This window comes from Syngnathus floridae, chromosome 20 (assembly GCF_059516105.1).
Source record: "Syngnathus floridae isolate MCC-2025c chromosome 20, RoL_Sflo_1.0, whole genome shotgun sequence".
NCBI lineage: Eukaryota > Metazoa > Chordata > Actinopteri > Syngnathiformes > Syngnathidae > Syngnathus > Syngnathus floridae.
Window position 1 is genome coordinate 5,310,320 of NC_142432.1, and position 13,291 is coordinate 5,323,610.

The following is a 13,291-nucleotide window of genomic DNA, read 5'->3' on the forward strand; positions in this document are numbered from 1 at the left end:
ATACAGTAATCCCTCGTTTATCGCGGATAATTGGTTACAAAAACCACCAGCGATAAGTGAAATCCGCGAAGTACGGCCACCAAGAAGTAGTGGGCAGGCTAACGAGTTAGCAGAAAGATGCTAATTAGCGATCGTGCTAACACACGAAAACAAACTTTTAAAGGAATGTAAATGAACATTTGCAGCAATACTACATTGTCCTAAAGGTTAGACACGTTTCCTCAATTTAGGAGTATTATTTTGACTTTTAAATGTTTTTTTAATTTGGAAAAAAAATCTGCAATGTAGTGAAGCCGCGATAAATGAAACGCGAAGTAGCGAGGGATCACTGTGTATATATATGCACACATATATTTCAGTTAAAAACTCACCTCCTTTAGTTTGGCATTGCGAGAGAATGGTGGTGATGTGCGTCTGGTGAGTGAAAGGCCGTCTTTGTAACATCTCGCTCTCACACACAAATATGCAGCCTGAAGAGGGTGAGGCAGGCAGGTGCAGCAGTGAGGGGGACAGTGGATCACTTGTGATTGGCTAGATACAGATAGAAGTTGAAATCGGAGTGACCAAGTGAATAGCGCTCAAACTGGATCCACATAAAAACGAGCCACGTCACAGAAGGTCACATTTAAGGCCCTGGGCTTTATTGTCATATTTTAGTGAGAGCTCTGTCACATTTTCTTTTTTTTTAAACATCTTTTCAGCCTGCAGGTGGGACAAGTAAACCTCAAGGACACAAGCCGCCAGCCGGGCCAGCGTTCAAGATTTGCCCGCACAAAGCGCGCGAGCACTACTAAGTAATGCCGCCTTTGTGCCGGACTCTTCACAGAAGAGAGGACATAAAATTCCCCAAAGGAAGGCACCCAAAAATACTTGTGGTTTTGTTGGCCTCATAGCCATCTGGAGAGATTCCGTTTTTTTTTTTTTCCATTTGTTTCTCAACGAAAGAACCAAAGAAAATCGGAGGGCGTCATCCCCTTATTTTGCTTTTTCACCTCTTTCAAAAGTGGAATGATGAAACGCGTTCATTCGCCTCCCTTATCATCTGTGCAGTGTACGAACCAAACCGAGACATTTAAAAGCTTACAATCGAGTTGACCACAAGAACACAAAATACAAAAATAACTTAATACAAAAAATGTCGGTGAGATTAAAAAAAAAAAAATCAAATGAATACGAAACGGGTTTGTCGTATGAAATAACGAAGGACCCCCGTCTGACTCAAAATACAAAAAGCAGCATTGTCGTTATCAAAAAGCCATCGACGGAGAAAAGAAAACAAAAATCACGAAAATAGTGCTTTCAAACGAAGCAGCAAAGGCTTCTGGGAAGAGACTTCATCCCTGCTCATAGGCGCCGCCCGCCACGTTGACATGACATGTGAAAGTGACGCGGGTGAGTCTGCGGCCGGCCGACGTGCGTACACGAGCGAGCACGGGAAGCAAACAAAGCTCCGGCGTACAAAGAACGAGAATCCGAAAAAGGTGTAAACACGGCACAATAAATAGATCAAAAGCAGCATCTGGCACCATGCACGTCTCGATACAATTCACGCACGCACACGACTGACCTCTTTTTCGTTCCCAAGTGCAAAACATGACAAAGGGACAGTTGTGTGTTCAAGTGCTATGTACAAACGAGTCCTTACTGTACACACACGCATGTACGCCCCTCCACAGGAAAAAAAAAAAAGAACAAAAACACAATCCCCCCCACACACACACGTTTTCAAAAGGACGGACAACATGGGCGGCCGGCTCGTCATCCCTCCCGGCAGCCACTTTCTGACGCTACGATGCACAGCACCTGAAGACTCTGCCGCCCTCCTCCGCCATTACGTCACTTCCATGGCAACTGTGCCGTCCACGATGCTGTTCAGTGACGATTTGTCGTCCTCGCGCTTCTCCCTGCCCACAACATAAACATCCGCAATGGAGAGGATCCAAACTAATGAGATGACGCCTTCTTTGGAGAGTTCATCAAAGACTCGTCGGCTGCGTCCTCACCTGGACGCGATGTCTACGGGCGGCGTGGCGGAGACTTTGGGCTTTTGGAGGTTGGCAGCAGCCGACAGTTTTAAGGCAGAGGGGGGCACGCCGGCCAGGGCGCGAGGCAGGTGGCGCCCCGTCAGGTTGGCGGCCGACGGGACGCTCAGACAGATGTTGTTCCCGATGAGGACCTGAGTGGCGGCGGCAGCGGGGGCGGTAGCGCCAGCTAGCAGGCCCAGCGCGGCGGCGTGGTTGCCCGGGGCGGCCGCTAGGGAGACGGGGACGGCGTTGGCGGTGGGCGCAAGTGGACGGGGCGAGGGCTGTGGAAAAGCAGGGGCGGCCGCCGTGGGCGACGGGTGGCTGGGGTGAAGCGCCGCCGCCGCGTTGGACAGATGCAAACCTTTCAAGACACCTGACAACGATAGAGACTTTATTGACGTTCTAGCTCAATGTTGCACATGCGAGGCTTGGTGACAACCAACCTGCTCCTAGGACACCGTTGACTCCGCCAGCCAGCACCAGCTCCTCTTTGGGATTGAAGGCCAGAAGCTGGTCGGCGGTGACCAGGGCCGAGGCGGCAAACTGGGCGCTGGCCTGGTCCAAAGTCTTGGAGACCAGAACCTGAAGGTTAGGACGGACGCAGGGATGATGTTGTGCAGAGCGGGAAGTGCACGAGCGGGAGAAAGCGAGCGTGTCCACACCTGACTGATGAGCGGGCCGGTCCCGCTCAATGAGTTGTTGACGTGCTGCTGGATTTGAGGTCGCCGTTGCTGCTGCTCCTTGAGTCGCTGCGGCGGTGGCGGCGGTTGCTGCGGCGGTGGCGGCGGATGCTGCGGCTCCTTTTTGTGTTGCTGATGTTGGCTCTGCTCCAGCTGCTGCTTCTGCATGACAGCCAGCTGCTCTCTGTGCTGCTGGTACTGCTCCACCGTGAACACTGGAGCGGGTCAAAAGAACACAACGGTTCACACAAGGGGCAAGTGGACATGAACGTTGGAAAGCAATCTCTGGGAAAAGCGGAGCTTGGCAGTCTTGTTTGAACTTTTCACCTTGTTTTTGCCCAAAAATCTATTTTGGAAATATATTCTTAGTAGCACTTTTTTTAAAATGAAATGGATCATAATAATTCCAGCGCAGTGAGGCTCTAATTGCAAAATCTCCTCCACAATTTGTTGACTCTGGATTGGTAAAGAAATTAACTCAGATTGCATCATTCAATCCACGTAATAAGAACTGTAAAAATCTATCAATACGACAAAATATGACTACTTTAGGAAAGTCTGGTTTATGTTATTTTGATATCATCTTGCACTCACCAAATGCAGTTCATGCGTGGCCCCAGTTTGACAATCGTGATTTGAAAGATCTTAATTAAGCCAGGTGAAAGTGTGAACTCAAATTATATTATGCCATAAACCGAACTCAAAAGGCTTCCATTCATAGAAGCAGCGCATGAATGGAAGACCTGCACTCCATCTTTGCACTTGTGCTCCAAGCGACGGATGATAAATGATTCAAGCCCGCTCGGGCTGAAAAGCAAAGAACCATACTGACAGGGCCACCCGGGAGACATTCTGTCTCATCGTTTATTTTGATCTCCTTGCTCGGGCAACCTTCTGCTGAGTGAAAACGACTTAACATGAATCAGCAAGAAAAGTGCGAAGAGCACCCACACTTTCCAAGAGAAAACAGATTGGGGAAAACCAAAACAAAACGAGTTTTGGTGAAGTCTCAGTATGGAAACACAATTGATGACAAAATAAATAGCACGCACTCACTTTTGCCAGGAGCAGCTGGACCGGTGCAGGTTTGGGGCAAGCATCCCCCAGACAGACTCCGAGTTAGTCCCGATACGGCCCGACTAAAATCACCGAATGCTTTAAGACTCGACACTCCTGCGTCCAAAGCCGGCCGGGATAGCGTCCGTGGCCGGAAATGCCTCCAGCGGCACGATTTGATGCTCAACAGAATCCGGCTTAGGTCCACGGTTACGTCGGACGATGAAGATGCTGAAGCGGTGGCGGAGGAGGAGGGAAGAGGGCAGGAAGACCCGGCGGGGTCCGAGGTATTGTTTTCCGAGGTACTGGAGTTGCGGAGCGGCGAGCTTGAAAGTGGGGAGGAGAGCGAGGGGGGCTGCAAATCCGAATCCAGGTACTGACAGACGGCGTCCGGGTCGGCGTGGGCCCGATCCAACAAGAACCTGAAAACAGCCGAAGACAAATGCTCGATGCACGGATCTCAACCAAGTGTCAAGAAGACCGATGCCGCCATCCGTCACGAAAGAGGGCGGGGCTTCACTGGTCCGCTCAAGACGACCGGGACGAGGGCCGGTGAGTGACTCACCTGCCTCCTCGGCCAACGCGACGTCGAGCCAGACCGACACAGCGCCGCGGTGTGCTCAAGGAAGTCAGACAGTAGCGGAAGCGTGGGTGAGCGAGGCCTCCTTTCGACGGGCTCTCCCACGGCCAGCCGCCGCTCTGGCCAGGACTCGACTGCGGGGAGAAGCAAAACCAAGCGAACAAAAGAAGACATCAGGTCACGCATACGTCAACATCTGCTAAAGGGCATGCTCTCAAAATCAAAGCACACTCACGGCGTAGTAATGACAGCCGGCCTTCCTCCTGAAAGCGTAGCAACCATCTGGGTCGTTCTCCTCTTCTGTTTCTGAAGAACCCGAATGAATCTGTACAAAAACACACACTTGACGAAAGATCTCAGCTGAAAATCACGACGCATCCCTTGACTCGGCCTACCTGTGAGAAGGCTTCGTCGTCGGAGCTGGGAAAATCGTATTGGTTGAGGTCCTTGAGATTGAAGACCGAGGGTCCCGCTCGAGGGGGGATCTTGGGCTTCTTCTCATATTTCCTTTTGGTTCGCACAACCTCCGTCTTCTCCTGCTTGCGGTAGACACGAGAGCGAGCGAGAGATGAGGGGGGCGGAATGTTTGTCCTCTTTCATTGATATGCAGATGGAAACGCGTGCCAGATGCCGCCACCACCGAGCCAGATGGCAGCCCCCCCCCCGACCCAACCCCATAAAACATCCTTGCTGCCGCTCAGGCAAGGATTAGTCAAATCCTTTTTAGCCGTTAAGCTGTGAGGCCAATCAACGACAGGGAGGGAAAAAAGGCCCGCTTGAAACAAAAGACAAGAGGTGGTTTTCGCGGGGCTCTGTCGGTCACGGAAGCTAATTGAATCAGAAGGAAGGACGACGGAAGATAAGGGCAACTGTGAAGCTGCATAACGAGATGTTACGAGGCCCAAAAAAGGCTAACAACTATTTTGCCTCCATGGATTACAAAGTAACAAGGCGCCCATTAAGCGGCTGGCTCGGAGCTCTCAACAGAGCCACTTGTTTCTTTTACCTTCTTGTAGTCCTTCATGTCCAAGTGGTCCTGGTGTCGGTACTGGTTGGCACTGGGGATAATGGGGATGGTGTAGACAGGCTTGAGCAGAGCCTGCCGGGCCAGCGCCTCCGCCATCACCTCGCTGCCAAAGTCAGGCACGCCGTTTCTGTTTGGGGAACCAAACGCACCGTCAAAACACGGCGACGGTCAGCACCGCCGGCCGAGCGGCCGAGTTCAAAATCCACGCGGGAATTCCCAGCGCCAGTTACGGAGTGCCGACGCGGAAATTGGAACGTCACTCCAAATCAAAGGCACTTCAAGGAGAGCGCTCCAATTTGCACTCAGGCTGACAGCTTGTTTGGCAGGAAATTCATTTCATTTGCGGCAGCGTGTTGGGATGGATAACAAAGGTGCCGCTTTGGGGTTGCGGAGAAGTCACCTCCAGACTCCGGGAGCCAATGAGGCGTCACTGAGCTCCTTTCCAGCAAAGCCACGGAAGCAAATGTTGAATGTCAAAGAGCAGCTAGCCGTGTCTCACCGCTTCTCCACAATCTCCAGCGTGAGGTGCAGCAGTTCCCGCTTGCTCTTCTCCCTCCTCTTGATCATCTCCAGGATGGTGACGGCGCGGCTCAGGTCCCTGCGAAGTTTCAGCATCTTCTCGTACGACGCCTCGTCGTTCTTGCGGTTCTGAAAATGGGAACATTCGTTTTCAGCTTCTGCTGCACTTGCATTGGCTCCCTCCGATTCGGCGGCCCACCTTGCGGGTCTGCATCTTCTCCGTCCGTCTGCGAAAGGCCACGTAGGGGTCGCTGGTGCTCGAGCCGTCCCGCTTTTCCTGCTTGATGTTGGAAACGAAGGTGCCGGACTTGCAGGCCTTCCTCTTGCGGCTCCAGTAGTCAAAGACTTCCTTGATCAGCTCGTCGTCCTCCTTCAGCAGCAGCTTAGCTTCTTGGAGGCTGACAAACTGCATCGAAACGAGAGCAGGAAGAAATTATTTGCAAGGCCAGCAAATCCGAAGACATTTGTGCTGACTGACAAATGGAAAGAAATTGCAAATTCACTTCAGCCATTTTCACACCAAACAGAATCCGATAGGCTTGCTGGCGTTACCTGCTGCCCGCTGCCTTTCTCCAGGCGGTCGATCATCTCCTCAAACTGCAGTGCAGTGATTTCCATTTTCTTCTTGAGCTTGTTCACAAAGGTCTCGTCTCCCGAATCCAGGTCGTAGTCCGGCTGCTCCGTGTCCAAACCGAAAGCTGCAGAAGGGAGGCGGCGGATGGTTAGCGGGAAAACTCGAGACACGGTTCCGACTCGCCTGATCGGGTTTCATAAAAAGCTGCAGGTCCTCGTGAAGATGAGTGATGTTTTTTGTGATTTGCTGACGGCCGAGGTGCAAGTGACTCACGCTGTATGTGAATAAGCTGCTTTGGCATTCGGAACTCCCCGGGGTAGAGCGACTCGTAGTGCGGGATGTTGCGCTCTGCCTCGGGCACGGGGATGACCATGTTGTCCCGCTTCTCGCCGTAGACCTGCTGCGCCGAGATGGCCCGCTGGAGATGGTGCTCCTGTCCAAGCACCACAGAAGAATTGTCAGCGCGTGCAGAAAAGCTCTCACATTTGGCTTCCTCAACTAAAGCCGTGGAGGAGGAGCGACTCAAAAACAAATGTAAGGACGCAAAATTGCAATTGACCTTGATTGCTGGTCACTTCACAAATTTAATGGCCCATCTCTCTTGGAATTTGGTAAAACAAACCAGCCATGGAAAGAACGCCTCAGCAGGTTCCATAACTTTAAGAGAGGTCGACAAGCAATCAGTGCCATCTGAAATAAATCAATGGAAGCAGCATCTGAAGACGCACTTAAGTGAAGCTTCTCCGCTAGTGCCCGCAACAGATGGCCGGCGCGATTACGGCTTGTTCTCGCAACTATTTGAACACAGCTCCCACTCGTTTTGACACGTCGCAACATTTTCTTGGCTGGCTTCGTCCAATAAAAAAAAAAAAAAGTGGCAAAAATGGCGTCACACAACCACAACCGACCCTCCGAGATGCCGGCAAGTCAATGTTTCTCTCAGCCAGGCCTGGCTCACTGGTCTCAAAGTACGCCACGCCTTGAAGAAGTTAGTTTCAAAAGAACTAAAACGTTCTGTTGCTGGTTTGCAACTCACAAACACAATTTTCCATCATCTGGCAAGAACGCAAGAAATTCTTTGCCAAAATTATTTTGTGCTCACTTTCACTCAACTGAAACGAACCTAAGGACACGGAGGCAAATAATGACAAAGGTCTGCTTGGTATGCTCAAAGGCAAAAATCCTAAACCTGCCACTTATACAAAATGTTCCGGTAACACACGCTTTATTTTCCGTCAGGGCCACAGACCAGCAAAAAGCAGAATCCAACAGAAAGAACCAAAATGAGCATTTTTTTTATATCACAGCTCATTCTTCTAATTGCAAATCTTCAATAAAGAAGAAATCGAGGTTGCCAAAGCAACCAAAGTTTGGCCTTCAGCAGCACTTTTCAGCAAAGACGTTTGTTGACTGCGCTGAGCAAGTTTCAAGGCTGCGTTGAATGAAAGCACCAGAACACGGCGTCTCATCTCATCTCAGCTTCCTGACAAGAATTGTGCAGTAGATAGACAAACAGGTGAGTTGCAGAGGTCAGCGTGTGTTCTGTGACCAACGTGCAGTCACACAAGTCCACTTCTGCGTTCCACTGACCCCGGCAACGGATATAGGTCATGGAGCGAAGCCATGCCGCTTGTAGTAAAACGCTTCTCTTCATCTCCTTTGTCACTCAGTTATGTAATACCGCTAGAGGCAGAGGGGTGACAGGAGGGGGGCTGGATTTCTGCTGACTTGCCGGCCCCGTGTGTTTTCCTGACGTTAGTGTCTGCCGCTCAGCATCACAGATGGGCTCTCCTGCTGACGAGATCTTGGAGAAGAGCGTGGCAGTGTGGGGAATGCAATGAAAGCATTTCGAGCACAAAGTGCAAATATTTAAATGGACTTTTGTAAAACTGCAAAGATCACAGCCTTAGCATATTTAAAAATCCCACAGTTGGTCATTTATAAATGTAAAGCATAAGATACTTTGACCAAAATTGATTAGATTGGAGGTTTTGTGGAAAACTAAGCCTAACTAGATCCACAGTTCATGAGCTATGGCTTTTATTTTTATCAGGCAAGTAGCCAAATTTCAGTTGAGAAATTAAACGTTTCTTTTAAATAAAACCAAGTGATTTTCATTAAATCCTGGATTGGATCTGCCACAAATCGTGCCGAGCAGCATGGCCGACTCGGGGAGCTGTCAACTCCGCCGACGGCCGCTGTCATAAGCCGGCGGAGGCTCAGTGTCTCCCCCTAGGCTTCGTACGCGGAAATTACACCACGGCCTAGCCACCGAGCCCGGCTAACGTCAACAAAATGGTGGTCCACGTCACGTGACTTCTTTGTGCGCTCGCAATAATTTTGTCACGGAACGAACGCTCGCGACCACCGCCAACGAGCGGCGTGTCGACCGCTAACTTCCCGGCGACGACGCCCGCGTTGAGCTGAGGGGGGCTACGTGGTGCACCGTCCGAGAAACCGTCGTCGTGTGCTCGGCAAACGCGGAGGCGGGAGCCATTTTGAGCGAGCCTGCGCAGGCAGCGTAGCGGCTGGGTTGTTGCCGCCAGGTGGTGGTGGTGGTGGGGGGCGAGAACCGCCGAGAGGCCACCGGGCCGCTTATAAACAAAACAAAACAAAAACCACATACCGATTCCTCTTCCCTTTCCATCCCGGTCGGCATCTGCGGCACTGCCCGGTTGATCGAAGCATATTCATGTAGGTCCGGTAAATCCTCGCAGCGGAAGACGGGCAGGGGCTTACTAGCATCCAGCGCCCGCGCCCGAAAAGACAATTTACTCATTTTTTGTTTTATTTTACACGTATATTAAGAGATGCGGCATAAATCGAGTCGATCTCCGAGGAATTCTACTTCTCGTTGTCATGGATGGATCCGGGACGGTCTCCTGGAACGAGTGCCTCGATCGCGGCCGGGCTCGTGTGCTAGGCAGCGCGAGCAGAGCCGGGCGGGCCCGCGTCTCGGTGGCTGTGCGTCGGTGCGGCTTCCTCTGGCGCTCCGCTCTCCCTCCCCGGTTCAATGCGCCATGGCCAACATGGCGGACATTAGGAGCTCATGTAGCGCTGAAGCGGCTGGCTGAGCGCGGCCCAACCCCCTCCATCGCACCAACAGCCATTCCCACGCAGCTTGGCACGCGTGCGCGCTCCACACAACCGGCCGCGGGGTCCGCGGAGAGGAGGGGTGTACCGATGAAATGGGGGGCTTTTTCCAATATGGGAACGGAAATTCCCTTTCAAACTTATTGTGACTTTAGTTATCGGAACATTAATTTAACTAACTACAGTACGTGTGAAACGTGTCTACAAAATGAATTTACAAAAGTCAACAACTTATTTCAAACGATAACTTAAAATACATGAACATTATTCAATGTCTATGGAAAATCATTCTTATTACAGTATTTTAATTGAACTTTGTAAGATAACTACAAATACATTAAGAATTGTTTTGCAATGTACACCTTCGTTTATTCGACTTCATTTGAAGCTTGGGTCTACATGACTTAAGTCGGAGAAAACCTACCATGCAATCATTACTATGCAGTATTAGTGAAACACTTACCTGGTTATCAGTCCGTACATCAGTAATACATAAAGCCACTGTCAGATTAAGTCAACTATACCATTACACCATCTCATGACACAAATTTAACATCAAATTAATTGGTGTGTCATTTAAATATATGTATAGAATCTCCTCATCAAGTTGAAATGTGTGTGCACCAATATACAAAGTATAAACTGAGTAATGAAAAATATACATCGAATATCATTTAACCTTTGATCCCTCGTGGACACTCCGGAAGCATGAGTGGGTACCAGAAGAACCATCACTCAGTTGGGGGCAAAGTCACTTCTTCCACATGAGAAGCATTCAGGGGATCCTAGAGGTGGGGAGGGGGAAAAAACAAGCTTGTAGCTGTCAAGCAAAACTATTTGTGTTAAAAACAAAACTGTTTTCAGCAAATCAAAAACAATCTCATCAAATCATGTTTGATTGTTAATTTCATGCACACACAAAATTATACATCTCCTTATTTGACACGGTTTAATGATTGGCATCCGCTCATGTAGATTATATCTTCGAATTTTCTCGATTTAAAACGTCAAGAATAGAGGCAATTTGTATGTTTTCTTTTGTTAATGCATTGCCGAGCAATCGGATCATTGGATCCTCAAAACCAAGTGACGGACTCCCGTGTAAGAAAATATGATGGGCCATTCTACACACATCTGTGTTCCATTTAAAAGTCAGTGTTGGATCTTATTTACATTAAGGGCTAAACAGAGAGACATTATGACGCCATTTGTACCAAGATTGTTTCAAAATGCAAGTCGAACGAGTTCCACTGCAAAAGCACATTCGATTCAAACGAAACAAACACGAAAACGAAGAAAAATAAATGAAAAGAGGAGAATTTGAGGACTCACTTGTCGGTCACAGCTGTTTGCACAAGGCTAACTTTAGCCTAGCCGCCTCTTTAGCTAACCTGACCCTGCGCCATTATCGGCACTTTGCCAACTCGCAACTAACTCTTCCTCCAGCCAGAGTCGTCCCGCTTGGACTTTCCTTGGCCGCACACTGGCCACTGTAAGGTCGGTAAGTCAACAAACCGACTCCTGGGAAAAAGTCTCCGGACTGGAGGATGACGATGATGACTGCTCTTCTTGTGCTTGACATACTGCTAGCCTAATGCTAACTGTGCTTAGCTTCCCCGCAGGTCGCCTCGGAAAGGAAAAAAAAATCCCAATCCTCGTGAGATTTTTCTCGAATAAAATATCAAGAGTTCAAGTATCTGAGAGCAAGGCTTGGGTGCCAAGCGAGAATTCAGCGAAATAGGGCAAAATAAGTATTGTCAGCTCAGCACAAACTTGCAGGGATTTCCGAGCTCAGCTTACTTCGACAAACATCCACAAACTGGCCAGCAGGAGCCACTTAGAAGGGGACGTATGACTGGCAGCTGAGGCGGCCAATCACCAGAGGGGAGAGTTCACCAGCGAGCGCTCATTGGTCCACTCACTCCACAGCAAAAATAATGATTGTATTCATAATTATAATGGACGGATAGTGATAGACACATTTCTACCTTTGTTTTACTCTATATTCTTTGAATAAATGTAACTTCCACAGAAATTTTAACAGAGATTGCTGACTCCGACGGCCGCATTTCCAAAAAATTCAGTTGGGTTTGTATTTAATTTTTGTTCTCGATTAAACGTTTTTACTCTTCTGTCTACAACCAGGTCAACTGAGAATATATTCTCAATTACCATAATGGGAGGTTAAATGGATAAATAAAACAAGCATTTGTTTGGCGAAGTGGCGCGTTTATAACGTCGCACCGAAAAACAGGCGTCACTTTTGCCGCTAGGTGGGAGTAGAGAGCCGCGTAATGGTGAAGCCCACTGAGCTTCATCAGCATTGCAATGCTCACTGCACCATGACTCCTGCTTTGCGAGGGGGGAATCAGCATTCATGCTATGCAAAAAAGTTACAGTGCACTTCAGTAATTAGCCTGAGAGAAGTTAATTAACGGGAGCTTGGCTGGAGTAACACACGGCCTACCGAGGAGCAAAGTGCTCGTGTTGCTTGCGAGCCGTGCATGCAGGGAACGGATGAGATCAAAAAAGGAAGTCAGTCATCCACACCCTTTTTCTCCGCGCCAAACAAGTGCGGACAACCGCTGACATCGTCTCGCATACACGCCGGGCCCGTTTGAGTGCGATTCCCGACGGGCATCGCGTTTGAAAACCGGATTTCGCTTTGTGCATTCGCTCACTGTCACACCACTCAAGTGGCTGTCACGACTCATCTCGCACTGAGTTCTTTCCTCTTGGGGTGCATTTGTTTGGGACTCACCCCGCTGCCTCTGGTGCAGAGGCAGGCACGCCCCCGAAGATGCCGGCAGACTGTTTCCATGGCAACGGCAGCCTCACACCCGACAGGAGCCGCGCAGGACCGATTAAATCGATTATTCTTGCTTGTCCATATCAATATCTTCCACGGACCCATGGATCACTTAAGGGTTACCCAACCTTGATAGAGCCAAAGAACATATGGAGATATTTCAAAAGGCACAACACTCAAAAAGTCTTTGGGCGTATTGTTTGTCCTGTCACCACACATCAGTAGCTAGACGATCAAAGATACTGTTATCACAAATCTGTGCATCACTGAAATTCCCCAAAAGGTTTAAAATTACCATAAGATGATGGTGAAAGACAACTTTTAGCAAAATAAAACTCCTCAACTCACAACAGACGTTCCATGGTACAGAGATGCTACAAGATGGCAACAAAAGCAAAGTCTCCCCACTGGTGTCATTTCGCAGTGCCAACTTTGCGAGATGCTCAAAGATGCCAGTCAGCTTCCACCCCCTCGGCTTGCCTGCCGCCACTCGAGCGACGAGCCCGGAGGTCAAGGCGGCCGTTAAGCGGCGCAGGGTGGGAAGGGACCTGCGGCACCTTTGTCTCAAGGACGGACACTCCTGCCTCCCTCTTAGCAGCAGGCTGGTGCGGACGCTGCGGGCAATGGGACGCGCTACGAATGCACAATCTGCTCGCGGATAGTTCATTAAGAGAAAAAGCATTCAAAGAAGGAAATAAAATCCATGCATTTCCCGCGAAGCTCGTCCTCATTGGGGAGACGGGTTGGCCGGAGCCGATCCCAATTGAATGTCAGCACCGCAGGAGCTGCTCGTCAGCATTATCGACAAACGAGGATTCGCTTCATTCCAATGGAGGGATGTTCGGGTCAATTTTGTCCCTCTCGTTCAGGGAACCACGCTGACAAAAACTAGTGGCGATGCACTCGAGTCATGAAAAGTAAAGGGAGGA

General features: G+C 49.6%; 1 protein-coding gene across 3 annotated transcripts in view; it reads right to left on the bottom strand.

Annotated features, from left to right (window-relative positions):
* Positions 1-619: 619 nt before the first annotated feature.
* LOC148380930 (enhancer of polycomb homolog 1-like) overlaps positions 620-13,291 on the bottom strand; it is a 47,612-nt gene continuing 34,940 nt past the window's right edge. Inside the window, exons 1-15 of one of the 3 annotated variants that reach the window (XM_088362864.1) lie at positions 10,886-11,386; positions 10,233-10,338; positions 6,734-6,893; positions 6,439-6,584; positions 6,086-6,292; positions 5,867-6,015; positions 5,347-5,494; positions 4,736-4,876; positions 4,576-4,665; positions 4,326-4,474; positions 3,761-4,182; positions 2,687-2,919; positions 2,468-2,606; positions 2,004-2,397; positions 620-1,904 (exon numbers count right to left, since the gene is read on the bottom strand). In XM_088362864.1, coding sequence (XP_088218990.1) covers positions 1,832-1,904; positions 2,004-2,397; positions 2,468-2,606; positions 2,687-2,919; positions 3,761-4,182; positions 4,326-4,474; positions 4,576-4,665; positions 4,736-4,876; positions 5,347-5,494; positions 5,867-6,015; positions 6,086-6,292; positions 6,439-6,584; positions 6,734-6,833 — 2,391 coding nt within the window. In that variant the 5' untranslated portion in view covers positions 6,834-6,893; positions 10,233-10,338; positions 10,886-11,386 and the 3' untranslated portion in view covers positions 620-1,831. Of the gene's footprint in view, positions 1,905-2,003; positions 2,398-2,467; positions 2,607-2,686; positions 2,920-3,760; positions 4,183-4,325; positions 4,475-4,575; positions 4,666-4,735; positions 4,877-5,346; positions 5,495-5,866; positions 6,016-6,085; positions 6,293-6,438; positions 6,585-6,733; positions 6,894-9,086; positions 9,610-10,232; positions 10,339-10,885; positions 11,387-13,291 lie in introns of those variants that run through there. The other 2 variants (XM_088362862.1, XM_088362863.1) reach the window with 2 other exon arrangements.